We start from the raw sequence: 26,782 nt of genomic DNA, 5'->3' as shown, positions 1-26,782 counted from the left end.
AATGGCATTGTGGGTGGGCGTATGCCAAGATCACAATCACCACTTCCTTCTGCATTCACCTGGGGCATGTGCAGGGAGGAAAAGGTGCGGATAACTTGTTTTAAATGGTTTTTAATAATGTGTTTTAATGTATTTTATGTTATTGTGACCTGCCCTGGGACCTACTGATGAAGGGTGGATAATCAATTTAATAGCGATGATGATGATAACAATAACCTAAGGGAGGATTTTCAAATGCTTATCAAGTAACCACACCCACCCTTGTGGACGGCAGGATCTAGAATCAATCTAGATTGAAAGCAACATGTTGAGGACAAGCATGAGTGATTGCATATCGAGAAAAACTATATTTTTGCACTACAAATGGGTTTTTGTGTATACACAGCCTTAGAAATAAGACCCATTGAGTTCAGTTGAACACTCCTGACTAAGTGTGTATAGGATTGCAACTTAACTCCCTTTCATTTTTCCCCTTGAGAGATGCAGGTTGCCTTAGAAATAGCAAAGCAACGGCATGGAGAGAGAAACAGATGTTTTGCTGTCTTGAGTGTAGAGCAGCTCATTCACATTTGTCTCACTTAGTCTTATGAGATGAAGCATTGCCTCAGAGATGAAATCAGCTCTGACCCCCACCTTTTACTTTCCGGTTAAAGGAGGGGATTTTCCCCCACCCCCTCCATAGCCAGGCATGAGTGATTGAGTGGGCTCAAACAGACCACAGCCTCCTCTGTGCAACCCCAGACAGAAGGAAAGAAGGAGACCTGTGTGGTATTCCCAGAAGACTCTCTCAACCTCCTGCTGCTCACAATTCCCAGACCCTGTCCTTTTTAGTGTGCAAACAGAATTATTTAAGAAGGAAAATAATTACTCTAGCTAAGGCAGTGGTTGCATTAGGAGGCAGAGGTGGGAGGGAGAGCGTTTGGCGAGTGCTTTGACAAGCCTTAATTTATTTTTATTTTTTAAGAATGCCCATTGCCAGCAAGGGAAGACTCGCCTGCAACGTGGACTGAGGGAGTGCCAGCTGCTCAGCCCCTCTCCCTTGCCTCAGAGGACATCAGCAGGAGGCATTGCCTGACAGTTGTCAACTGTCAGCCAAGGGAAGACTTGCCTCCATCAGTGGGCTCTACTGCCTAGTGGGGTTGCCAATATGTTGATCACGGGTGCACTTGTGCCACAAGGGCCTTCTCTGGTGCCTTTCCACCACCCTCCACCACCCACCCCACACTGAAATGTGGCTTAAAAGAAACATTCTACTGTAGCCAGTAGACTAGATGGTGATGTGTGCTTGCTTTACAAATGTGACCAAAGGCCCAAAACGGTTGATGACACCTGTTTACTATCTAAAGAGAAGGGCACTATAAAACCATTACGTCTAGAGTCTAAAATTACCTAGGTGCACCACTGTGTGGGAAAGTCTGTACTTGCAGCACATAGTTTAACTACAGAAGGAAGTGATGACCACCAACTTGGATAGCTTTAAAAGAGGATTAGACTAATTCATGGAGGATCAGGCTATCCATGGCTACTAGCCATGATGGCTATGTTCTGCCATTACAGTCAGAGACAGCATGTGTCTGAATACCAGTTGCTGGAAACTGCAGGAGAGGAGAGTGTTCTTGCGTTCAGGTCATTCATGTGGAATTCCCATAGGCATCTGGTTGGCCACTGTGAGAACAGGATGCTGCTTTAGATGGGCCATTAACCTGATCCACAGGCTCTTCTTACATTCTTATGTAGCACTGCTTCTGAACATGGTTGTAAAGAAAATAAGAGGTGGTTAAAGGATGTCAAGAGGTAACTAATCCAAGTTAAACCATTGTGAATGTGAGCCCTCAGAGGCATTCAGAGTTCTGTACTGAGATTCTGTGTACCCTAGTTGATAATCTAGTAGTTCACTGTGGAGGGAGGGGGATTTTTTAAAAAGCATAGTAGTCTGTAACTGATAAAATGAGAGATGACGGTTCAAATTCCAACGGCTCACAAAGCATCCTTGAACAAGTCACTCTGAGTCTTTACCTGTAGAATGGAAATTATTACAGCCTACATCATGCGGTTGTGGTGAAAATGAAAAAGATCAAAACTGTAAAGTACTTTGCATTTTTAAGTGTGAAACAAATTGTGAATAATAATTTTGGGAGGGAAAGACTATGCCACCTTGAATACTTTTAATTACCCTGATCCTTTTCCTGAATCTCTTATTACAGCTTCACAGTATACCCATATTCACCTTCTTAGCAATCACAAGAAAATAAAAATGTCCAGTACTAGATCAGACAACTGGGGCCATCTAACATAGGTTTGCACCACCCACAACATTTTACTTGCATCTGTATCTATAGCTTTGGGAAGCAATCCGATCTGTTTAGGGGCCACTCTGTGTCTTTATAAGGGTAGAGACCTGCTTACTGTTCTACCAGTTCCAGTGCGTCTCCGCCCCTCTTTTCTGAAAATGGGCACACAACGCTAGTCAAACCCTGCCCCTTTTTGCTGCAAAACCTGAAGGAATCAGCTTGAGTGGTATTTTTGTTTTTTTAAATTCAGCTTCAAACAGATTTCACAACCGATTACTCCTCCAGGTGTGGCCAATGGAAACCCTTTGCTGTAAGCTACTAGCGCAGCCTTTCCCAACCAGTGTGCCTCCAGATGTTGTTGGACCACAACTCCCATCAGCCTCAGCCAGCATTGCCAATGGTCAGGAAAGATGGGAGTTGTGGTCCAACAACATCTGGAGGCACACTGGTTGGGAAAGCCTGTTCACAGCCTAACTCAGCTCATTATTTAGGACTGAATTAGATCTGTTACAACAAAGCTCTTGTTTTCCCCTATTCACTATAATGGGAAATCTAAAAATGGTTATAACTTTTTTTTCTTTTTCACAGAATTGGATGCAACTTGAATTTTAGAATGATAGCTGCAGTGGTTCTCCCACAAGGGCAGACAGTAGTGTTTGGGGGGGGGAGTACAAGTGGAATCCTAGGGGACGGGGTAGGGAAAAGAGCACAGATTCTCAGAAAAGACTTGGGTGATGGGAAATGTCATCCACACACATTCCCCAGCAAGGGCCCTTTTACCCTAAGAGCACAGCTTGGAAAAGTTACTTTTTTGAACTACAACTCCCATCAGCCTCAGCCAGCATGGCCGCTGGATTGGGCTGATGGGAGTTTTAGTTCAAAAAAGTAACTTTTCTGAGCTCTGCCCAAGGGTCATTGGTGGGGGGTGGGCTTCTGCTCTTCTCCCCGTGTATTTTTGGGGATGCAGCATCTTCTCCCCAAAGAGAGAGAGATCTGAGGCTGCAAACACACTAGTCACCAGAATAGTGGAGTACCCTGGGAAGATAATTCACTGTGATTACAACCTACATCTAGCCATCAGAATGAAAGATTCCATCACTGCCTGCCACCACATCTCCATCCCCTCTTCACTCAAGCTCAGGGCATTCAAGACTAGTCAGCATGGACTTGTATTAAAAATGCAATGTTTTGGGGTACCCAAGCCCATAGAGTGACTCAGGACTTTAGGGAGTCCCTGATATAACTTGAGACACATTGTTAATGGCACAATCCAACTCGGAGATATGAAAATCCAAATTAGCCCTGTTCACCTTGTAATTTGAGAAGTGCACAGAGCCAATGCTCAGCCCTGCCATGTAACCCAGCAATCTTCCTTCTTCAGCGACAAAGATTGGATGGTTAAGACTGTAGACATTTATTATTATTATTATTGTTTATTACATTTGTATACCGCCCCATAGCCGAAACTCTCTGAGTGGTTTACAACAATTAAAAACATTAAAAACAAATATACAAATTTAAAAACACTTAAAAAAAACAATTTAGAAACACATGCTAAATGCCTGGGAGAAGAGGAAAGTCTTGACCTGGCGCCTAAAATATAAGTGTTGGCACCAGGCATACCTTGTCAGGGAGATCATTCCATAATTTGGGGGCCACCACTGAGAAAGCTCTCTCCCTTGTTGCCATCCTCCGAGCTTCCCTCGGAGTAGGCACCCGGAGGAGGGCCACTGATGCTGAGCATAGTGTACGGGTGGGTTCGTGTCGGGAGAGGCATTCCATCAGATATTGTGGTTCCAAGCCGTGTAAGGCTTTATAGGTTAAAACCAGCACTTTGAATCGAGCTGAGAAACATACAGGCAGCCAATGCAAGCGGGCCAGAATTGGTTTTATATGTTCAACCTAACCGCCCACTGGCACCAGGACTGAGCCCTTGGGCTGAAAAACATTCCACACCCCTGGTGTAGTAGGGTGGGAACACAGGGAAGTACAGCTCCGGTACTGTTTTCACAACAGAAACTGGTGTCATCTGCTGGAGTGGTATTTGCCAATGTTGTAAGCTAAGAATCTTTTGTGCCTACACCTTCTCCCTCTTTTTTTTAAAAAAAGACTTCTTTTCTTAACCCTTTTTCTTGCCAGGTGGTGAGCACCCTGTAAGCTACTGTACTAGTCCCAGACACTAACCATCTTAATTTCTCCAGACAGAAGCCCTGACAGAGTTTGTTTTTATATATATAAAAACAAACAGACAAGCTATATTCATTCTTTTATCTAGCAAGAGCCTCTCCTATGTCTGTTCTGTTCTTTAAATTAAATATATTCACTAACAGACAAAAAAACCTTGCGGTTTAAGAACATACCTATAGCCCACAGATATTTCTATCAAACTTTAAAAAGCAGGGAAATTGGGCAGCTATAGTGAATGCACCAGGGGAGCAGGAGACCTGACTTCCTCTCTGAGATATTGGACTGCCCTACAAATTTGTCAAAATGCAAACACAATTTGGGTTGGTCTTTCACAGTCCAATCCACTTCCTGTGTAGCTTGGAAGAATTTGATAACATGTTTCCCCCACCTTTTTATTCTACAGCAGGCACATGTAGCCTTCCACCCAAATTTAAAACAAAGCTGTCCCAGGTCACATCCACACCAGACCTTTATTTCACTTTGGACAGTCTTCTCCCAAAGAATTCTGGGAAGTGTTGTTAGTGAAGGGTGCTAAGAGTTGCTAGGCGACGCCCTGTTCCCCTCACAGAACTTCAGTCAAAGTGACTGACTGTTAAACCACTCTGGCCACTGGAGCTCTGTTAGGAGGAGTCTCTTCTCAGCACCCTTCACAAGCTACACTTCGCAGGATTCTCTGAGGGAAGCCATGACTGTCTCATGTGAAATCAAAGTCTGGTGTGGGTGTGGCCCCCTGATTAGGCAAGCCCAGCAGCTGGGAGTCTGGCTTTTAGAACACTGACAGTTGGTTCCTACTGAGCATGCCCGACATTATCATTCAGTTCAATGCAAAAATTGATAAATTAATTAAAAATTAGCCAGGAATTTTTAAAACTTTTAAACTGCAGAAGATGAAGGTCAGAGTATGGGGCAAGGTCAGTAACAGGATTACGGGTACTCTGTGAACATGGCTGATTTTTAATGAATTTCAACAGTTTATGAGAACTCTGAGAGTCCAAAAGGGCTCTGGCATTTTTTTCTCTCTCTTTAGACTTTGAACTCTCGATTCTTTCTGAATGTTTTGTTTATTGCCATGAAAATTGAGAGTGTTGTTAAGCAAGCGTTTCTGAGTTCAAGAGTATAAATTTTGTAAGGTTTTGTTTTCAAATGAGCATATGGGAAGCATAAGAATGGGAAGGGGCTATTTTCAATTTAACATTGCAGAATGTGAAAAACCCACGCTGGCTATAAAAGTAACACAGTTCTTCAGTCTGTTCAAAATGCACCTCACCAGCATGTCAGGCTGTGCATTACATAGCGCTTTAATGTTGCTCACATTTGTATCTCACTCGTCCTCCACTGAACTCAGGATAGCATATAAGGGTGTGACTTACCCCCACTTTATGACTTTATCCACATAATAGTCTTGTAAAGTAGGCTAGGCAAAACTGGACTAAGGTCACACAGTAAGCTTAATGGCTTATCGGGGATGTGAACCCAAATCTTCTCCAGGCAAAGTTCAGCATGCTAACCACTGTACCACTCTTTGCCAGCTCACTATGCTATGACTGCCAGGTGATCCTAACAAATTGTGTATTATACTACTCACTGTTACTCTTTGGGGTTTGTAGCAATACCTAGGATTGATCGACACAAAAATGCAACAACTGCCTGAATTTTTGGATACTCCTTGGGGGCATGGCTACAACCCTGCTTCATCCACATAAATAAAGCAATATTAGGACAATACCTTTATCAGATTAACCAAAATGTTGCAAAACACTGTACAAGCTTTTGAGTTCTGTAGAATTCTTCATCAGTCTGGATAGTAAACACAGGAGGAGGGAGAGAAAAAACAGCTGATTGAGTCTTCAGACTCATGGCTTCGGGGGGGGGCATTTTTTTCCTATCCCTGCCCCCTGCTTTGTTCACCATCTAGCCTGATGATGAGTTCTGTAGAACTCAAAAGCTCACACACTATTTTGTGAAAATCTGGTTGGCTTAATAAAGTTAATGCCCTGATATGGATTTTGGAATGTTTGGAATGTTTCTTATGAGCTGGAACAGCTTACCTTTATTCTTTTTACGTTTATTTCTTGCTTTCCCTCTTGATTTCTAGTCAACAAGTTCCATGGTGTTCTACCATGTGAATTCTGCACATGAAGAAATGAAATGTTTTTCTCTGCACTAAATACAGCTTTAAAAAAAAGATTCCTGTGTTTAGACAGGTGGCAGCTGGGGATTTATTGGCCCAAACTCACTGTCACATGGGCAGCTCTTTGAATATATAATTTCTTTGCTGTTCTTCTACCCGTCTGGTTTTGTTTTTACAATTCACATGGCTGAAATGCTGACAGAATGAAAAGGAAAAAACTTTATTTTTAATGGCTTTTATACTGAACCTGAACTGTATCTCGCTCTCATTTGACCATTGGGGAAAGACACTTGAGTCACATAAAAGCTGGTTTAAATGATGAGAACTTGGAAAGTCAGAGGGAAAAGTTTAAAAGCTCTGCATCTAGCCTGGGCTCCACCAGCCACTACAATGGCATGCTGTAACCACAGCTAGGATTGGGAGCAGGGGCCTATGGTTTGTGGGTTGTTTCTTCCAGGATGCAAGAGGCAGCACATTGATTTTCAACTGCCATTATGAGAACAATAGTCCAAGTGATGGGTGGGTGTTCTAAGGGACTGATCACCCTTGTGGCTTGCCATGGAGCAAAGGTCCCACCTTCTATCAGGAACATTAGTGATGTGTGATCCCTAGAGATTTACATCTCAATATCAAAGGCCATCCTAATGTCCTGTCAGAAGGGGTGTAGTCGTCCAGGGACGCAGTGGGATGGCAGACCTGTTACTTTTGGAAGCAGGGTCCCAGCCAGGTCTCTATGTAAGAGCCAAAACCAATCAGCATAAAAAGGGAGCGTTATTAGCCACTGAGAAGAGTCCTTGTCCGTTCATGCTGATTGGAGCCAATCAACATGAAAGGAGGTGAGTCAGCCACTGAGAAGACTCTTCTCAGTAGCTAACACACAACCTCCCTTTTCATGCTGATTGGCTCCTAGGGATGTCTGTAGTAGTGGAGTGTGGACTTGTGAGATGACAAGGAGAGCAAGGGAAAGTGCAAAAGGGGGCGTGGCTGTGAGGGTGCATGGCTATGGCTATTATGAAGGGACCCTGCACTTCTGAATTTGCCACTACACTGCTGCTGGTCAGTGGTTAATCTTAGAAAGAGAAGTGCCAGAGCCCAGGTCTCTCAGGTAGCAAGTTGTCAACCAGACAAGAAGCCCTGCACCTAACCCCATATGTTTGGGGGTAGCCCACCCTACCATGAGACAAAGCCAGGCTTAGTGCGGCCATGTATCCTGCAATATGTGGGATCTGGTAGAGTGAGTGTCTGCTTCTTCTTACATAGCACCCACAGCAGAACATTACAAGTCCTACTTTACAGAGGACAGTCCTCTATTTGAAGGTGTCCTCTATTTAAAGGGGTGTTCTGTTCAAAGCTGGTTTGAAGATAAAGAACCAGAAGAAGGAAGGAGAGCAGGGGCACTGAAGTTGCCCATCAACTATATGCCTCTGAGTACCAGTTGCTAGGAATCACAAATGGGGAGAGTTCTGTTGCACTTGGGTCCTGCTCGTGGACTTCCCATAGGCAGCTGATCAGTCACTGTGAGAACAGGATGCTGTACTACGTGGACCTTTTGCCGGATCCAGCAGGGCTCTTTTTGTGTTCTTATGTTAATTAGGACTTGGACAGTTTTATCTGGGATGTTTTATTGAGCATTTTTTAGTGTATTTTTTCTCTACTTTTCTGAGGTGTGGATAAAAATAAACTTTGTATTATTGCTTTCTTAGTCTTACTAGTTATTTCAAACTTTTACAAAGGGAGTACTGAAATTATGCTCTCGTGATTGAGAGTCCTTTTGACTTATTTAAAGAGACAGCTTCTCTGCAATCTGAACAAGGACTCATTTAAAGAAACAGCCTTTTGTAGTTTTGAATAAGTCCTTAAAATGGTACAAACACGAAAAAAGCAGTATGATCAAGTTTCTATACTGACAAATAAACCAGAGATGCCTGGCAAGGATGATCTCCAACAAAAAATTACCCAATTTTTCTCATATCGGGAACCACTTTGCTTTTGTTTAATTGGTCTGTGGTGATTACATATGTCACTGTGTCAAGCCTTTCTCTGATGGTATATGGTCCTTCCCAGTTAGCCTGTAATTTGTCATGTTTCCTGGGTATGAACGCCATAACCATATCTCCCACATCATACACACGTTCCCTGGCTGTTCTGTCATACCAGTAACTTTGCTTCTGCTGTGCTTGACTGAGATTCTTTTTCACCACCTCCATCATTTGTTTCACTGGTTCACATTCATCCTTTCTCTCAGCAGGCATCCACAGTCTATATAAAATCCCATTCTCACACACAACTTGATTCCTCAGTTTGTCAGTGAAAGGAATCTGTTGGGTCAGCGCTTGTTCCTTTATCTGCTTCAGACTTATATCTTTATGCAACTCTTCCCTGAATTGATCTGCTTCTTCCCCAGAGACCACTTGATACAGTTTGTCTTCTTCAGCAGGCCTGCTAGTGGTTGCTATGGTGACCTGAGGCTGGTTAACAGATTCCACCCTGTTTGTTTCAGCCCCCCTTAATATGGCTTCTTTTTCTCTGCCAATTTGCTGTCTGGTCACTACATAGATCTTTCCTTGGGCGCCCATTACATCCCTTCCCAGTATTACTGGTTCTTGTTGCTGGGCATTAATGCCTACTTTATATCGGCCCTCTCGGCCTCTCCAAGTCATTTCCACCAGGGCCACAGGCAAACTTTCTGGTTGACCCCTCACTCCTTGGATAGTCACAGTTTCCTGAGGTAATATTACCTCAGATTTTATTAAATCTGGCCTCAGTAATGTCTGAGCGGCACCAGTATCAAGCAATGCCCAATAATTTGCCCCTTGTACTCTCACTTCCTCTCTCAGACTTGAATCAAGGTCTGTTACTTCTGTCCAGTTTATCTGGCAAAACTGAACCTTTTTTGCTGTTTCTAAAGCCTTGGGCTCTGTTTTCACTGCCCTTGTCTGAGCAGGATTACTAATGGGGTTGGCAACCTCACATTGAAAACGTAGGTGCCCTGGTCAACCACATTTGTAGCATAATTTCTCCTCACTTTTAGGGTACACAGATCCACTCTGGGGTGTCCTGTGCCCTTCAGATTTTAATGGAGGACTCACTCGCTGTGGTACCACATCCCTTCTGCCAGCACTATATGGTCTGGGTTTAAACTCTCTTGATGTTTTCCCCACCCAGCCAGTTCTATTGGAGGCGAAGTGATCCGGCATCTCTGCGGCCTCCTGCACAGATGTAGGGGAACGGTCTTTGACCAGGAGCCTTATTTCTGGTGGTAACTGATGGTATAATTGATCCAGTATCATGAGGCTTTTCACCTCTTCCACTGACTGAGCTTTGGCACTACTCATCCACTTTCCAAATATATCCATCAACTTTGCTCCCAGTTCCACAAAAGACCTCCCTGTCTGTATCTGGCAGTTTCTGAAAAGCTTTCTAAAATAATCAGGCCCCAGTCTGAATCTTTTAAACACTGCTTCTTTGAATTCAGCATAGGTGACGGGCTTGTCTGAGGGGAAATATTGGTATACCTCAGCCAATTCCCCTTTAATCAGGTTTGATAAATACTGCATGTATTTATCTTCAGGTAGCCCCCACAACTGAGCTGCTTTTTCAAAGGTGCTGAGGTAAATTTGAGGATCTTGACCAGGCTCATAGACAGCAAAGTCCTTTGGAGTAATTTTTATTTTTGCTCCATCTCTCTCTTTCCTTGTCTCCTCAGAGTGAAATTTCACTCTATCAAATTTTAACTTTTCTACTTGTAATTCAGCATCCAATGCTCGTTGCTTCTCCCTCTCCTCAAACCCCAATCTCATTCTCTCAATTTCCAACTCCCTCTGTTTTTCCTTCTCTGCACCTTTCATCCTCAATCTCTCAGCTTCCAACTCCCGCTGTTTATCTTTTTCCTCAGCCTCCATCCTCAATCTCTCAGCTTCCAACTCTCTCTGCTTGTCTTTTTCCTCAGCCTCCATCCTCAATCTCTCAGCTTCCAACTCTCTCTGTTTTTCCTTCTCTGCACCTTCCATCCTCAACTTCTCTCTCAAGTACTCTATATAAGCGGGATTGCTTAAATATCCTTCTGGGGTCTCTTCTCTGACAGGTTGTTTTTGCTGGGCAGTTGCAAATCCTATAAGTGCTACCCTCAATTCATCTACCCCTTTACCCTCATGAGGTAAATTGAATGTTATGCACTTCTCCACCAGCTCCTCTCTTTTCATTTTTATGTATTCAGCCATGGTGTTTGAGTTCACTCACTCTTTGCCACACACTCTTTGCCAGTCACTCTCACAAGAAATCTTGTTTTGTTATTTCTGTTTGCCACACAACTATTAGGGATTGTCTAGTATTCGTATCTCACTGCTACAGCCAACACCTGTGACGTAGTCTCCTTTGTCACCACGTGTCTTTGGGACTCTCTTTGGTTCATATCTGGATTCTCTGTTGTTCGTATCCCACCGCTACTGACACCACATGTGGTGCGTCCTTCCCTGGCTCTCCCTGTCAGGTTCCTACCTGCTCGTGGTTACTGCCTGTCTCTAGGCACCACCAGGGACTCCACCAGTCCGGACCGCTCTCTCTTATGATTTCTCTCCCCGCTCTAGCACAGATCTCAACAGATCCCCCTGCTAGGCAACCACCAGTAACGTCCCAATACTAGTATTCCCAGAGACTCTGAATACTGGTATTGTTATTCTCTTCACCGCTGCCACCATTTGTTACAGTTCCCCTTCAGCCTTGGTCATTACCTTACCCTCCCTTCTGGTCTGTGAAACCCCAGCCAAGGATCAGGCCTTTGGTAAACCAAATTAAGTATTTATTACAGATAACAAAGCTAACAAGATTAACAAGATTTCTTCTTAAGGCACATAAGCATATGGTTTTACTCAATACTAATCCGAACTCCACCTCCCTCCTTCTTCACTCTCTCCTGGCAAACAACACTCTCAAACCCCACCAAGCAATCCACTCTTTCTCTTCTCCCCCCAGATTCCACAATTCACCACCTCACATTCCCACAGATTTACCTGTCATCCTTTCATTTATACTGTCAGCCATTTTAAACATTCAGCCAATCATCAAGCATTCTATTGCCCATTCACTCCCCCTCCTCTTTCACTACTTACCATGTATACTCTAAACAACCAGCACTTACCATATATACACTAATATATAGGAACATCACAGTCTTCTCTTCAGATCTCGTATAATAGAATCAAAGGATATATCAGAAGTTTTACTTGAATATTCCTCATTATCCTTTGCACTAGCTGAGATCTTAAAAACACCAATTCGCCCCCGCCAAAAAACCAACATGTGCCCAACTTGGTTCGACAAGGAATGTAGGAAGTCCAAACATTTAAAAAACATTTATCTAACTTATCGGAAATCTGAAGAAAAAGTTATTCCACCTGAATATCATTTAGCTAAAAAAAGCTATAAAAATTACTTACTTATAAAAAGAAACAGGCCTTACGGAATGACTGGCTATTAACAAACGCCTCTTTAAACAACGACTCCAAACTTTTTTGGGCGTTAGTCACAAACGCCCTTGGCTCATCTGTGCCTGTGCAATGTACCATTTCTCCTAATATCTGGGAAAGTTATTTTTCACGACAGTTTGCAAAAAAACGGAAAATCCTGGCTGGCCTTCTCTTTCACTTGATCCAAATTTTCTACCAAAATGGCCTCCAGTAACACATACAGAGGTGATTGCTCTAATAAATACTCTTAAAAATGGAAAGGCCCCAGGGATTGATTCGATATTATCAGAAATGTTAAAAGTAAATAAGGACTGGTGGGCACCGCTGTTAGCATCTCTCTATGCTCTTATAAATCTATCAGGAAAAATCCCTGTTTCTTGGTTAGAGGCGGTGGTCATTCCTCTTTACAAAAAGGGTGATAGGGGGGATCCGGCAAATTACAGGCCTATCAGCCTTCTTTCAGTTGTGGGTAAGACCTATGCAAGCTTCCTAAATTCCAAACTACAATCTTGGCTAGAAGAAGAAAAAATTTTGGGTAAAGAGCAGGCTGGTTTCTGTAAAAACAGATCCACCATAGATCACTGCCTAATACTAAGATATTTGGCAGAAAAATATATGAGTGGTAAAAATAGGGGATTATTTGCAGCCTTCATGGATCTTAAGTTGGCGTTTGATTTAGTCCCAAGAGATTTACTATGGACCAAATTAAGTAAGACCTCGATGGACAAACGCCTCCTATTCCTAATCAGTAGTCTATATCAATCAACATCAATCCGAATCCACCATGGACCAAATGGTGATCTGACGCGCCCGATTTCAGTAGACATCGGAGTAAGGCAGGGATGTGTTTTGGCTCCCACCTTATTTAACCTTTTTATTAATGAGCTAAGTAAAAATTGCAGTTCTGATAATTTCCATTCGCCAAAAATTGCTGATGTAAGACGTCCCATCCTGCTATATGCAGATGACACGGTCCTGATGTCATTTTCAGAAATTGGACTAAAACGCCTTCTTCAGGTATTTATGAGTTATTGTAAAAAAAAAATCTCCTTACCATAAATTTTACAAAATCTAAGATTATGGTTTTCTCTCATAGGTCTCAGAAATTAAATTGGAAATTTAAAGGCCAAAAAATCGAACAAGTAAAGAAATTTAGATATCTTGGAATCACTTTCTGTTCTTCTCTTTTGTGGTCTTCCCATATCAGGACTGTAATTCTAGTAGCGCAAAATACCTCGAAAGCTATTATTAGATTTTTCTACACCAAGGGCGGTAGATACATTCCTGCTGCATTAAAAATCCTTAAAGTTAAGTTACTACCTCAACTTCTCTATGGCTTCCCGATTTGGATAGAAAATTTTAACGCAAAAGTTGAATCGGTACTCTCAAGCTTTTTGAGGGCCATTTTTTGTTTACCTCGTTGTGCCTCTTCAGCAGGACTCTACCTTGAGGCTGGAATTTCCTCAGTTGAGTGCACAGCATGGCTGCAAGCCTTTAGATTTTGGTCCAAGATGGCTTATTCAGAACCTTCCCTGGGTTATCTCCATCTAATATGGAAAGATCCTTTCAAAAGCCATTGGTCCAAAATATTTGATGAAAAATTAAACTACTTAGGCCTGTCTAAAGAACTCATGGTCACCTGGGATTTCAGGGTAGCCAAACAAAATTTAGACCAGCGGATAAAGGATTTAGATTGCCAATACTTAACGTCTAAGGCACGTTCCTCTTGCTCTCCCCTTTACTTTGGCTTAAGTTTTCGCTCTCCCTATCACGCATTATATATAGAAGAGTTGAGTCCCCCACATTATAGATTTTTGTTTTCTCGGGCCAGATTCAACTGTTTACCTTCTGCACTCCTGTCAGGTCGCTTCAATGGCATTTCTCTGGAAAACCGTTACTGTATTTGTAAGGTGAAGTTGCCAGATACAGTTGGACATGTGCTTTTGGAGTGTGAATTATATCTGGAGGCAAGAAAAAAAATTATTATGCCTCTTACCAATGGCTTTCCTGGTAGATCTATAGAATGGAAAATAAAATATCTTCTATCAGATAATATTAAAGATAAAACTGAACAAGTTGCAAAATTTTTGTTTATAGCCCAATCTACACGTAAAAGACTGGTTCATGATAAATCTGAAAAATTTAAATCCTTTTAAAATATTTTATTGTATTCTGTTTTTGTATTTTGTTTTAAAATGGGTCTATGACTGTATAATAAAGAATTGAATTGAATTGACTTGGACAGCGGACTGAACAGGCACACAGGTCACCTGATTACAGTTTACCCCACTGTGATGCATTGTATTTCTGTGTAAATTATAATAGTTATTTCTACATTTGCAACTATACATATAAATCAGCACGTGCAGTTATTCACATCTGTGCCCTCTTTTTCGCTGATGTGTTTCTCTTCTTTGGCAATGCATATGTGGCCACCCTAGTGAGGCAATCACTCCAGGCAGCAGGTTTTGGGTGTCATGAAAAGGCAGCAAATGTTTTGTTATTTCATTGCATGTGAAAGGTCCCAGATTCAGGCTGGGGTGTCTCTAGGTAGGGCTAGGAATTACTCCCATCTGAAACCCTGGAATGCTGCTGTGAATCATTATAGACAACAATAAGCTAGATGGACCAATAGTCTGACTTTGTAAAAGTCAGCTTCCTGGGTTCTTATGTTATTAATATTGTATTTTTTCTGAAAGGGGGGTGCAAATTTGCTTGTGGGATTTTGTGCCTCAGGGACTTAACTGGCCTTGACTTGAGCAATAGGGGCACCATTTGCTGCTCTGCCTCAAGCAAGGCCCCGCAGGGAGATGGGGCTTACCCAAGACGTCCATCCCTCTGGATCCAAGAGTTCCATCCCAGGATTCTCTCACACACCAGCTGTCCTTATTAACAGGAACAGTCCTGATCTCTTCCCCTCTTCTGGTAAATTGCTATCTCTCCTTGTCCCTGCTTTTGCCTTTGAGGAATTCCTTTTAAACATGTTGCTAGTGTGAGTTACTACTAGTGCTGTCATTGTTCCTTTCCCAAGGAGTCCTGTCTAGCACCAATGCATGTGCATGAACTTGAAGGCATCATGCAATGTGTAGCCTACCAATTTATACAATGCAGCAACTGAGGTACAGTTTGAATTGTTTATAACCAGGGCTGGCGCCAGACAGCAGCCAGGTTGGGCCCTGGCCAAGGGCCCCTGAAGGGCCCCTCCTTAGGGTGGGAGGGTGACACTCTCATTCCGTGATTCATGTTCCGTGATTGAGTCCTGAAACCCGACCCTGCTGTTGATCACGGAGAGGGAGCTTCCAGGCACACACCTCCAATACAGACAGTGTGGGCTTCAATAAGTCTGCCCGCAGACCCCACCTGCCTCTCCCATCAGTGTGAATGCTGTGCACACTGTGTGTGCATGACTGTCATAATCCAAAATGATGGTGGGGGCTTCCCTAAGGGGCTGACACCCCTGCCACCATCTTGGTTGATTGCAGACACAAGAGGTAGGTGGGGGGCACAGACAGGCTTATTAGCCCTGTGCTGCCTGTATCGGGGGGGTGTTGGGTTATAGCACTGCGGGCCCAGGGCAGACTGGTGCACAAGGGCCCAGTCATGCCTGGCACCAGCCCTGTTTATAACCTACTATAGGATAACTGTGTGTTTCTAGCATATCCTTCAGTGAAAGAGCAAGCACCCTCTTGCTCTAAACCCGTGGAGGTTAGGTGATTGTAGAGTCAAGAATATGGGGTAGACCACCTTCAGTACTTTGTCTTTATTTTTGTTTGTGAAATGTTATAAGATTCCTTGGCCATCAGCATTGCCCAAATCCAGTTTGGAGATAAATACATTATTTTTAAGATCACACCTATATCCCACCTTTCCTCCAAGGAGCTCAAGATGGTGTACAAATATAGTTCTTCCCTCCAGATTTTGTCCTTACAATGACCCTGTGAGATAGGGTAGGCTGTGACTCAGACAGTGACTGGCCCAGGGTAACCCAGTAAATTACCCAGCTTCATCGTTGAGCAATGATTTGAGCCCTGGTCTCCCAGAACCTAGTCCAACACTCTAATCATTGCACCACACTGGCTCTCCATGGACACCAACTATCCCAGTAACAACAGTGTTATCTTGAGGAAAGGCTTTCAGATCCTGTGTAATGAAATGAGAAACAGTTGCCTATTTATTGCCCTATACCTTTGGTGGGGAACCCCCCAGATGTTGTTGGGCTGCAACTGCCATCTTCTCTGACCATTTGACATGCTGGCTGGGGCTGATGAGAGATGAAGTCCAAGGGCATCTAAAGAGGCACAAGTTTCCTACCCTGTCTTTACATTCAGGAACAAAAGACACTGCCTTATACTGAGTTAGACCATTTGTATATCTAGCCAGTAGAGGCTGGTACATTAGGTGAATGGGGCACTGCCCCATCAGCCTTAGTCTGTCCCCAGCCAGTCGCCACCTGCCTGCCTTCTATTTACAACCAGTCCAAAGGGTAGAACTGCTTGTCACCTTCCACCTCCTTAGTCTCAATGATGCCCTTGTAGAATGCAGCAAGGAGGGGGACAGAGACAAAACTAGGATTAGTTGGCTCTTCCTGTCACTGGCTCTGGCTCCATCTCCTGTTGGTCTCCCTTCTTCTGCCCTGTCAGCCACCACTGCATCTAGCTCAGCATTACTGACACTGATGGGCAGCAGCTCTCCAGGGATCTCTCCCAGCCCTACCTGGAGATGGCAGGGATTGAACCTGGAACCTTTTGCATGCAAAGCATGTGCTCCACCATAAACCATACAGCAAGGTCAAGCAACTTGCTTCAGACAACATCCTGGGGAAGTGGGGTAGATAAAGACAGGAACTGGTATCTGAATTGGGCATCAATTGTGGCCCTAAGGGGGGCAGCATTTGGGCTTCTCTTCAGGCAGTAAAATGTCTTGGGCTGGCACTATATACACTGATCATTGGGAAAGGTCAAAGAAACAGAATATTCCACTGACAAGTGGTTTTGTAGAACTAAGGTTGGCAGAGGGGATTCAACTGCATTGCATTAGTTGTACAGACAGCAACTCATTAATCTCTGGCATTATAGTCTCATTCCTTAATCTGCAAGCCCACTGCTCTCTGTCTGTGTGATCAATGCAGGCAATTTAGAAAATTCAAATGATTTCATCCTGTTTGTTTTCCTGTTTCTTTTCAGAAAGCAAATCTTAACAAAACAAATACTCTGAAGTTCACTGGTTTATTTTGTCCATGATTTCAGTACAAACATGTTTGTTCTGGTTAAACTCTTGCAATGCCCTCTCTTAATTATATTCAACACCCTCCCATGAGAATTGTGACTGAGGTTATATAAATATACAGCTCCTGGTTCCAGCAATTCTAGCTTTACTCTTGTGGCTGCCATATCCCTTGCTGCATTTGTATAGCCAAACAATCAGGCTGAAATTCTATGCACATTTATTTCAGGCATAATGACCAAGTGGAATGGCTTCTTGTAGAGACAGTTCTGGAAAGGCTGGAGCCAAATGGCTGCTAGTCCCAGCCAAATTGATGGAGAGGACCTCCCTGGCTCATCTCACTCTATCTTCATAGGTATATGTAGTCTTGGGCATTACATGAACACAATAGCATCAGTAGAGCCCTTCTGAATCAGGCGAAAAGCCCATCTAGTTCAGCATCGTGTTCTCATAGTGGCCAGCCAGATACCCATGGGAAGCTCAGAAACAGGACATGCTCATAATTGTGGCACCTTAAAGACTAACTTTTTATTATTATCATTATGGCATAAGCTTTCTTGGATGAGAGTCCACTTGATCTGATGTCACCAGTCCACAAAAGCTTATACCATAATAGTAATTAGTTTAAGGTGCCACAAGATTTGATGCTGTGGCTTACAGCCATCAGTTCCACTGCATCTCACATGCTTGTACTAATTCTCTCCACTTACAAAGCTTGGGATCCCCTCACTGCAACAGACCATGGTATTTGAAACCATGACCTCAACAACCCACTCCAACAAAACCACCATACTTCATCCACATGTAGCCATACTTTCCTGGGCTCGCTCTTTCCTGTGCGATGAAATTCAGCAGTGAATTGCTTTTCCTCAGACTATAAGGGCTGAAATTGTACCATCCAGAACCCATAAATAGTTCTTACTGTATATGTTTCTGTCCAGGATATATGAGACGTTAGACATATAGGCATCCTCCTACAGGCCAACCTTTCTTGATGCAAAGGAAGGATATATGTATTTTAAAAAAACCTTTTTTAAAATGTACTGAAATGTGGTTATATATAAAATTGCCACAGATGGAGATAACAAACGTCATCTATATTTAGGTCATACCAGGTTCCTTTCCTTGGAGATAATTGATAATTGGAACAAGAACAATTTCTCCACCTGGAAATTTCTGGTTTAATACATGGTAATTCATCATCACAAGTTAACTGTTTAACTGAACCCATTATACTAACCTTCAGTGCTTATGTTTATGACCAATTGAAAAGAAAGCCAAAGCTCAGTTGGGTAGAAGAGAAAAATTTATCAGGTTTAGTTTTTCTCACCCCTCCAGTTCAAGCTGCATTTGCCAAAAATCCTTCTTAAGAGTCACTCAAAAACCATTCCAGTCTCAAGTTGTCACAGTATGAAGCTCTGAATCACATGGGTTCACACTGAAATGCCATTATTTTCCATGCTGGTGAGCAGCTGTATTTAGGGACAGAGCCATGTTAACACGTACAACTGTCCAACAAGGTGCTTTAATGTATTGGAACATTTCTAAGGGGAAAATTTGGACAGCTACATTTAGCATCCATATTAGGATGACATCTTGTCATAAAATAGTGTGCAAGCTTTTGAGTACTCTGGAATTGTTCATCAGGACGAATGGTAAACCGACCAAATGGGTGAGCAGGAGAGGAAAGGTTGGCTGATGGTGAAGTCATGGAGTCTGCCTCTGGTCCCAGACTTGAGACGGAATGTGGGAGGAGGTAGCAGACATTCACATGAATCTCTGTTAGGTGCTGTGCAAGTTTCAGGTTGCACAGTGGGACTTACTCCTGAGTAAATAAGCATTGAAAAGGTCCTCAAATGCAAAGATGTATCACTGAACACTAAAGTCAGGATCATTCAGACCGTGGTATTCCCAATCTCTATGTATGGATGTGAAAGTTGGACAGTGAAAAAAGTAAATAAGAGAAAAATCAACTCATTTGAAATGTGGTGTTGGGGGAGAGCTTTGCTGATACCATGGACTGCGAAAAAGACAAATAATTGGGTGTTAGAACAAATTAAACCAGAACTATCACTAGAAGCTAAAATGATGAAACTGAAGTTATCATACTTTGGACACATAATGAGAAGACATGATTCACTAGAAAAGACAATAATGCTGGGAAAAACAGAAGGGAGTAGAAAAAGAGGAAGGCCAAACAAGAGATGGATTGATTCCATAAAGCAAGCCACAGACCGGAACTTACAAGATCTGAACAGGATGGTTCATGACAGATGCTCTTGGAGGTCACTGATTCATAGGGTCGCCATAAGTCGTAATCGACTTGAAGGCACATAACAACAAGAACCTGATAGGCCCTTAGTATCATAGTTTGCATGTAGTTTTTTGTGGTATAGTTATAAATATGTAGAAGGATTATTGACGAGTCTCTGAAACAGAGTCTCTGAACGAGTCTCTGAATGAATCTTGTTCTTGTAAAGATTTTGAGCACTATGCAAACATGGATGAATTAAAGTTGTTAAGAATCACAACCTTTCTTACCAGCTTCATTAGGGAAAAAGAAAATGTGCCATGGTCTTATGAACTGAGAGTCTGTGTGAGTTATATTGGGTGGTATTCAATGCTAGACCAACACAGAATAAATAGACCCACTCAAGTTAAAAGACATGACTAACTTAGGTTCATGAATTTCAGTGGGTCGACTCCAAGTAGGACTTAGTTTAATGTAATCCATAGACTAGTCCAACCTTCACCAACCTGGTGCCCTCCAGATCATAGAATCATAGAGTTGGAAGGGGCCTATAAGGCCATCAAATCCAACCCCTGCTCAATGCAGGAATCCTAAAGCATACCCAACAGCTGTCCAGCTGCCTCCAGTGTTGGAGAGCCCACCACCTCCCTAGGTAATGGGTTCCATTGTTGTACTGCTCTAACAGTTAGGAAGATTTTCCTGATGTTCGACTGAAATCTGGCTTCCTGTAACTTGAGCCCATTATTCCGTGTCCTGGACTCTGGGACAATCGAGAAGAGATCCATGCCCTCCTCTGTGTGGCAACATTTCAAGTACTTGAAGAGTGCTATCATATCTCCACTCAGTCTTCTCTTCTTCAGGCTAAACACACCGGTTCTTTCAGTCTCTCCTCATAGGGCTTTGTTTCTGGTCCCTGATCATCCTTGTTGCCCTCCCCTGAACTCATTCTAATTTGTCTGCATCCTTCTTAAAGTACAATGTCCAGAAATGGATGCAGTACTCAAGATGAGGCCTAACCATTGCTGAATAGAGGGTAACAAATACTTCATGTTTTGAAAACAATATTTCTGTTAATGCAGCCTAAAATAGTATTTACCTTTTTTGCAGCCACATCGCACCGCTGGCTCATATTCAGTTTGTATTCAACAACAATCTCAAGGTCATTCTCCCATGTAGTATTGTTGAGCCAAGTATTCCTCATCTTATACCTGTGCATTTGGTTTCTTTTTTCTAGGTGTAGAACTTTACACTTATCCCTGATAAATTTCATTCTGTTGTTTTCAGCCCAATGCTCTAGCCTATCAAGATCCCTTTGAATTTTGTTTCTGTCTTCCAGGGTATTCACTATCCCTTCCAATTTTGTATCACCTGCAAATATGATAAGCATTCCTTGCACCTCCTCATCCAAGTAATTAATAAAAATGTTGAAGAGCACTGGGCCCAGTACTGAGCCCTGTGGTAGCCCACTTGTTACTTCTGCCCAGTTTGAGAAGGAACCATCGATAAGCACTTTTCAGTATGATTCTGTAGCCATCTATGGATCCACCAGACAGTTGTACCATCCAGCCCACATTTAGCTAGCTTGCTAATCAGAATATCATGGGGCATTTTGTCAAAAGCTTTGCTGAAGTCAAGATATATTATGTCCACAGCATTCCCACAATCTACCCGGGAGGTTACCCAATCATAAAACGAGATAAGATTAGTCTGGCAGAATTTGTTCTTGATAAATCCATGTTGTAGTAATCACTGCATTGCTTTCAAGGTGCTTGCAGACTGGCAGCTTTATAATCTGCTCCAGAATTTTCCCCAGGATTGATGTCAGGCTAAGTGGTCTGTAGCTCCCAGGTTCCTCCTTTTTACTCTTTTTGAAGATAGGGACAGCAGTAGCCCTCCTCCAGTCATCTGGCACTTCACCGGTCCTCCATGATTTTGCAAAGATAATAGACAGTGGTTCTAAGTGTTCTTCAGTCAGTTCCTTCAATACTCTAGGATGCAGTTTATCAGGCCCTGCAGATTTGAACTTGTTCAAAGTGATTAAGTATTCCTTGACCATTTGTATATCAATTTCAAGCTCCAATCCTGTCCCTTCACCTTCATGTTTCCCAGAAGGGTCTTAGACCCTATTTTGGGAGAAGACTGAACCAAAGTAGGAATTGAGCATTCTGCCTTTTCTTTGTCATCTGTTATCATTTTGCCATCCTCAGTGAGTGGCTGTACCACCATTTCTTTTCTCTGTTTTTTACTATGGATGTATCTAAAGGAAGTTTTTTTGTTGTTGCTTTTGGCATCTCTCATTAACCTCACCTCATTCTCAGTTTTAGCCTTCCTGATGCCACCCCTGCCATTCTGTGCTACCTGTCTGTATTCTTCCTTTGTGGCTTGGCCTTCCTTTCACTTCCCGTATGTGTCCTTTATTTTTTTTTTTCAGGTCATCTCTAAGTTTTTTGTGAAGCTACATTGTTTTTCCTTGATGGGATTGTTTGCCATTGTGCCTTTAGAATTTCCTTTTTTAGAAATTCCCACCCATCTTGAACCCCTTTTCTCATTAGGATTGTTTACCATTGAATCTTACTTACCATTGTTCTGAGTTTATTAAAATCAGCTTTCCTGAAGTCCAGGGTATGTGTATGGCTACTCCCAGCTTTTGCTTCCTTTTAAATCAAAAATTGAAATATAGCATGGTCACTTTCCCCCAGAGTTTCTGTAACTGCCACTTCATCTACCAAGTCATCTCTGTTGATTAGAATCAAGTAAAAGATAACTGACCCTCTAGTTTCTTCCTCCACTTTCTGTAGGAGAATGTTTGTCTCCAATATGTCAGGAATTTCTTGGAGGGGATATATTTGGCAGAATTTGTCTCCCAACAGATATTGGGGAAATTGAAGTCCCCAATTATTACTACATCATGCCTCCTCGAAACATTGGCAATTTGCTTTCCAAAAGTTTCATCCTCATCTTCTCCTTGATTGGATGGTTGGTCATAGACTCCAACCACCATGCTCCTTTTATTCCTTGCCCCATTTATTTTAACCCAGATACTCTTTGTGGAGCTACCAAGCTCATATTCCTGTATTTCTGTGCAGGCATATAATTTTTAACATATAGCATGACTCTGCCTCCCTTTCTATTCCTTCTGTTCTTTTGAAGAAGTTATATTCTTCAATTTCTGTATTCCTGTCATGGGAGTCATCCCACCAAATTTCAGTTATACCTATCAAGTCATAATTACCCTCTTGTATTAAGAATTCAAGTTCGTCCTGCTTGTTTCCCATGCTCTGCGCATTAGTATACAGACATCGAAGACCATGTGATTTATGGCTTGGCTTCCTTACCACATTTTTCTGAAGACTGTTACTGGGCCCTGTTAGAACCGATCTATCTGTCCCCATTACTGTGCACAAGCCTTTATCAGTCGTTACCACGAAGTTTATGTCTCCCTCCCCTTTAGGATTCAGTTTAAAGCTCTCCTGATGAAGCTTTCCATGCTGCGGCCAAACATGTTCTTCCCAGTCCTTGTGAGGTGATCACTTGCCAGCTGTCCATCTTCCAGGAAGCATAGCCCATGGTCCCTAAATCCAAATCTCTCAAGTCTGCACCACTTTTGTAGCTAGTCATTCATTCGAAGTATTTTTCTTTTCCTTTTTACTCCTCTTCTACGTACCAGGATGAGAAAACTATCTGGGCTCCAAACTCCCTGAGTTTCCTTCCCAGAGCTTCAAAGTCTGATTGATTTCTTCATAGCTCTGCTTGGCAGTATCATTCATTCCCACGTATATGAGAAGGGATATCTGTCAGTGGGCTTTATGAGTGATGGCAACTCTTCTGTCACATCTCTAATCCTTCCTCCAGGGAGACATTATACCTGATGAGTCCATGGATCTTCTCGGCATACTTGGGTTCCAATCCCACACAGTAGGTAGTCTCCCACTACTATTACTCTTCTCTTCTTCTTGTCATGGGGCATGGTTTCATTGCCTCTGCTTGACTGAGCTTCAGCCTATTCCTAATTGTCACATGGGGGTCTATTGTAATTCTTCCCCTGCAGGCTGTCCTCCAGTCTCATTTTCAAGTGCCTGAAAGCAGTTCCACTGGTGAAGGGTGTCTTCTTCTGGTCCTGTCACCCTTTTCCATGGAGTTTCTTACACTTTGTTGTTGCTCTCCACAACAGTCTCCTCTCCTGCGTCAACATGTTATTATTCTTCCATCTCCTATACTTGTCTTTGCTGTTGTTCTGGTGTTCTATCTAGCAACTCCTCATCTTCTCTTATACTCTTGAATGAGGCCACCTGCCGTTCTAGGCTTCTCACTTTTTTCCAGGTTTCTCACTTCGTTTCGACTACAGCTCCCACCTGTCCCAGCCAGCCAGCCAGCCTCGAGATGGAATGTGGGAGGTGACAGGAGTTGTAGTCCAAAACATCTGGAGGTCACCAGGCTGATGAAGGCTGGACTTGAGGTTTAAAGGCATAGCTGGCAGCTATTCATTTTCCCTACTGTTCAGCGATTATCAGGGAAAATGGGAACAATTTGACCCAGGAAAACAGGTAGCATAAGGCTTTATTTCCAAATTGTTTTCAGGGGCTGCTTCTGTTGAAAACCCAAGAAAAATGTTGCTTCTAAGGAGCTATCTTGAATCATCCCTGGAAATCTATGACCCCCTCTCCCCTACACACACATACACCTTTTGTTGCTAAATCTACATCCAGAAATGTAGCTAATTGCTTTGAACCAATGTGTGAAATTCAGTCTTCTGCACCCCTTCCTGTTGAGTTATTTATGTCTCTAGGCCCCCCCATGAAGTTTTTCCCTTAGCGCAGTTGATGTTTCACTGCCCAGTTGCACATGATAGAACTAGCAATCCTCCCTCAGCAGTCAGAAAGCTTGTGAACATTTCATGTGATCATAGCAGCTCAGCCAACAGAAGAGGGTATATCGGCTTGCATGAGAAGGTGCCAGCCAATTTAGCATATATACAAATTTTCCAGAATAAATGGTGTTTTACAGTGTTAAGTGTCTGAGGGCATCTGTGCATGATCAGCTGGATGAAATTGTAGCTGCTTGAAAAGCCTGCACATATTGGTCCTCAGGGCATGGAAAGCCAGCCATGTGGACATGCCGCCCATACAGGTTTTGCCTTCCAAAGCACATTGGGAAATGCTATTGGGAAAGGCTTGCTGAGATTCCATTCTGCACGTGGCAGCTGGTCGTACTGGAATATGATGTGATAGCAACATAGGCATGTGAAATACAACTGAAGGCTATAAGATTGGGAAAAGCTCTCATGTACCAATTCCCTAATGAGTTCTTCTTCTGTCTTTCAGCTTGCAACTCCAGCTTTTCCCGTTGTCATCAAGCTGGGACATGCTCATGCTGGAATGGGAAAGGTAAAGAAGAGACAACGTTGTCAGAGCCTGTGTCATCCTCCCTTTGAGAAAGATGTACATGTCCTGTACCCTTTTGTGAGCAAGACAGCACAAAGTCCCTTTGTTGGAACAAGATGAATTTCCCAAATCTTTTTCCCCCAAAGCCTCAAAAAGAGATATTGTAGGGAGTGAGGGAGAGGCATGGGTCGCATCCACACCATATATTAAAGTACATGACTTCCCCCAAAGAATCCTGGAGACTGTAGTTTCTTAAAGGTGCTGGAAATTATAGCTCTGTGAGGGGTAAACTATAGTTCCCAGGATCCTCTGGGGGAAGCCATGACTGTTAAAGTGCTATAAATGTGCTTTCAATATCAATAGCAGTGTTCAAATTGCTGAAGGTCTATTACGCAGAAGATGGAACAGACCTCTCTTTTGCTCCAGAGGGCAGGACAAGATCCATCAGGTGGAAATTGCAAGGAAGCCCATTTTGCTGGAGGCATTTAAGCAGAGACTGCCAGGGATGCTGTAGTTGCATCCTGTATTGCAGACCCTGCCCCAAACAGGGGTTGGACTAGGTGGCTTCTATTTATTTTATTTTATTTTATTTCTTTATTAAATTTATACCCCACCCTTCCTCCCAGAAGGAGCCCAAAAGCTAAAAGCACTTTAAAACATCTTAAAAGCAAAAGATTTTAAAAGCACATTAAAACAAAACATATTTAAAAACATATTAAAACAAAACATCTTTAAAAAAACAACTTTTAAAGCAACTTAAAAAGCAATTCCAGCACAGACACAGACTGGGATAAGGTCTCTGCTTAAAAGGCTTGTTGAAGGAAGAAGGTCTTCAGTAGGTGCCAAAAAGATAACAGAGATGGCACCTGCCTAATATTTAAGGGGAGGGAATTCCACAGGGTAGGTGCCGCCACACTAAAGGTCCACTTCCTATGTTGTGCAGAACTAACCTCCTGATAAGATGGTATCTGCAGGAGGCCCTCACCTGCAGAGTGCAGTGATCAACTGGGTATATAAGGGGTAAAATAATATTTCAGGTATCCTGGTCCCAAGCTACGTAGGACTTTGTGCACCAAAAGTAAAACTTTGACCTTCTAAGGCCCCTTCCAACTCTATGATTCATGTCAGCTCACGGTTCAGAGGGGCAAGTCCATATGTTGGACATAAGTAAGGGGCCAGGCTACATGACAAAGAAGAGTAAAGATATAGAGTGCTGGGATCAGGGAGAAACTAGATTCAGTTCACATTTAAAGGCAAACCTACCTACTTCACATTTTTCAAAACAATATGCAAACTGAAACACAGCCACGCTTTGAAATTTGTCCAGATTTTGAAATGCCGTTCTCCAGCTGAATAATGTGTAAAAAGATACATATAGCAAGGTAAAGTGTGCAGAAATGTATGTATTAGCAAAAACAACATACAAAAAGGTGTTATATTAGGAGAAATTGCTTTGCAGAAATATGTAGATTAGGTGAATTGCATGCAAGCATGTGTATGTTACGAGAAATTCACACTAAAATGCTGTTGAATTATTATGAGGCCTTTTTAATTTTAAAAAAATCACAACTGATGTGGAAATGTGAAGAATGGAATGTAAGAATGGAAAACTGAGAAACTGAAAGAAACAGGGAGATTTGCCCATCCCTAGGTAGAAGTTAGTTGGGTGAGAGAATGCATGGTGGGGGCAATTGTGTTTCTCTTCAGGGGCAGTTTATAAAACTGGAAAGCAAACCAAAGTCTGATTGTATTACTGCCAACACAGGTTCGGGGTTTTTTCCCCAATGTGAACTGGTGTTTTGGTGCACTGCTCCACGTCCAGTTCATGGAAACTTTAACCATAACACAGCAGA

The 26,782-nt window shown here is 42.6% G+C and overlaps 1 protein-coding gene across 2 annotated transcripts in view; it reads left to right on the top strand.

Annotated features, from left to right (window-relative positions):
* The window catches only part of SYN3 (synapsin III), a 272,542-nt gene that overhangs the window by 179,307 nt on the left and 66,453 nt on the right, over positions 1-26,782 (top strand). For both annotated transcript variants that reach the window (XM_061638968.1, XM_061638969.1), the window contains one exon: positions 24,870-24,932. In XM_061638968.1, coding sequence (XP_061494952.1) covers positions 24,870-24,932 — 63 coding nt within the window. The remainder of the gene's footprint in view (positions 1-24,869; positions 24,933-26,782) is intronic.

The sequence above is a fragment of the Rhineura floridana genome, chromosome 8 (genome assembly GCF_030035675.1).
Source record: "Rhineura floridana isolate rRhiFlo1 chromosome 8, rRhiFlo1.hap2, whole genome shotgun sequence".
NCBI classification, from domain to species: domain Eukaryota; kingdom Metazoa; phylum Chordata; class Lepidosauria; order Squamata; family Rhineuridae; genus Rhineura; species Rhineura floridana.
The sequence above is the reverse complement of the archived record's forward strand: the minus strand, read 5'-3'. Positions and strand labels throughout refer to the sequence as shown.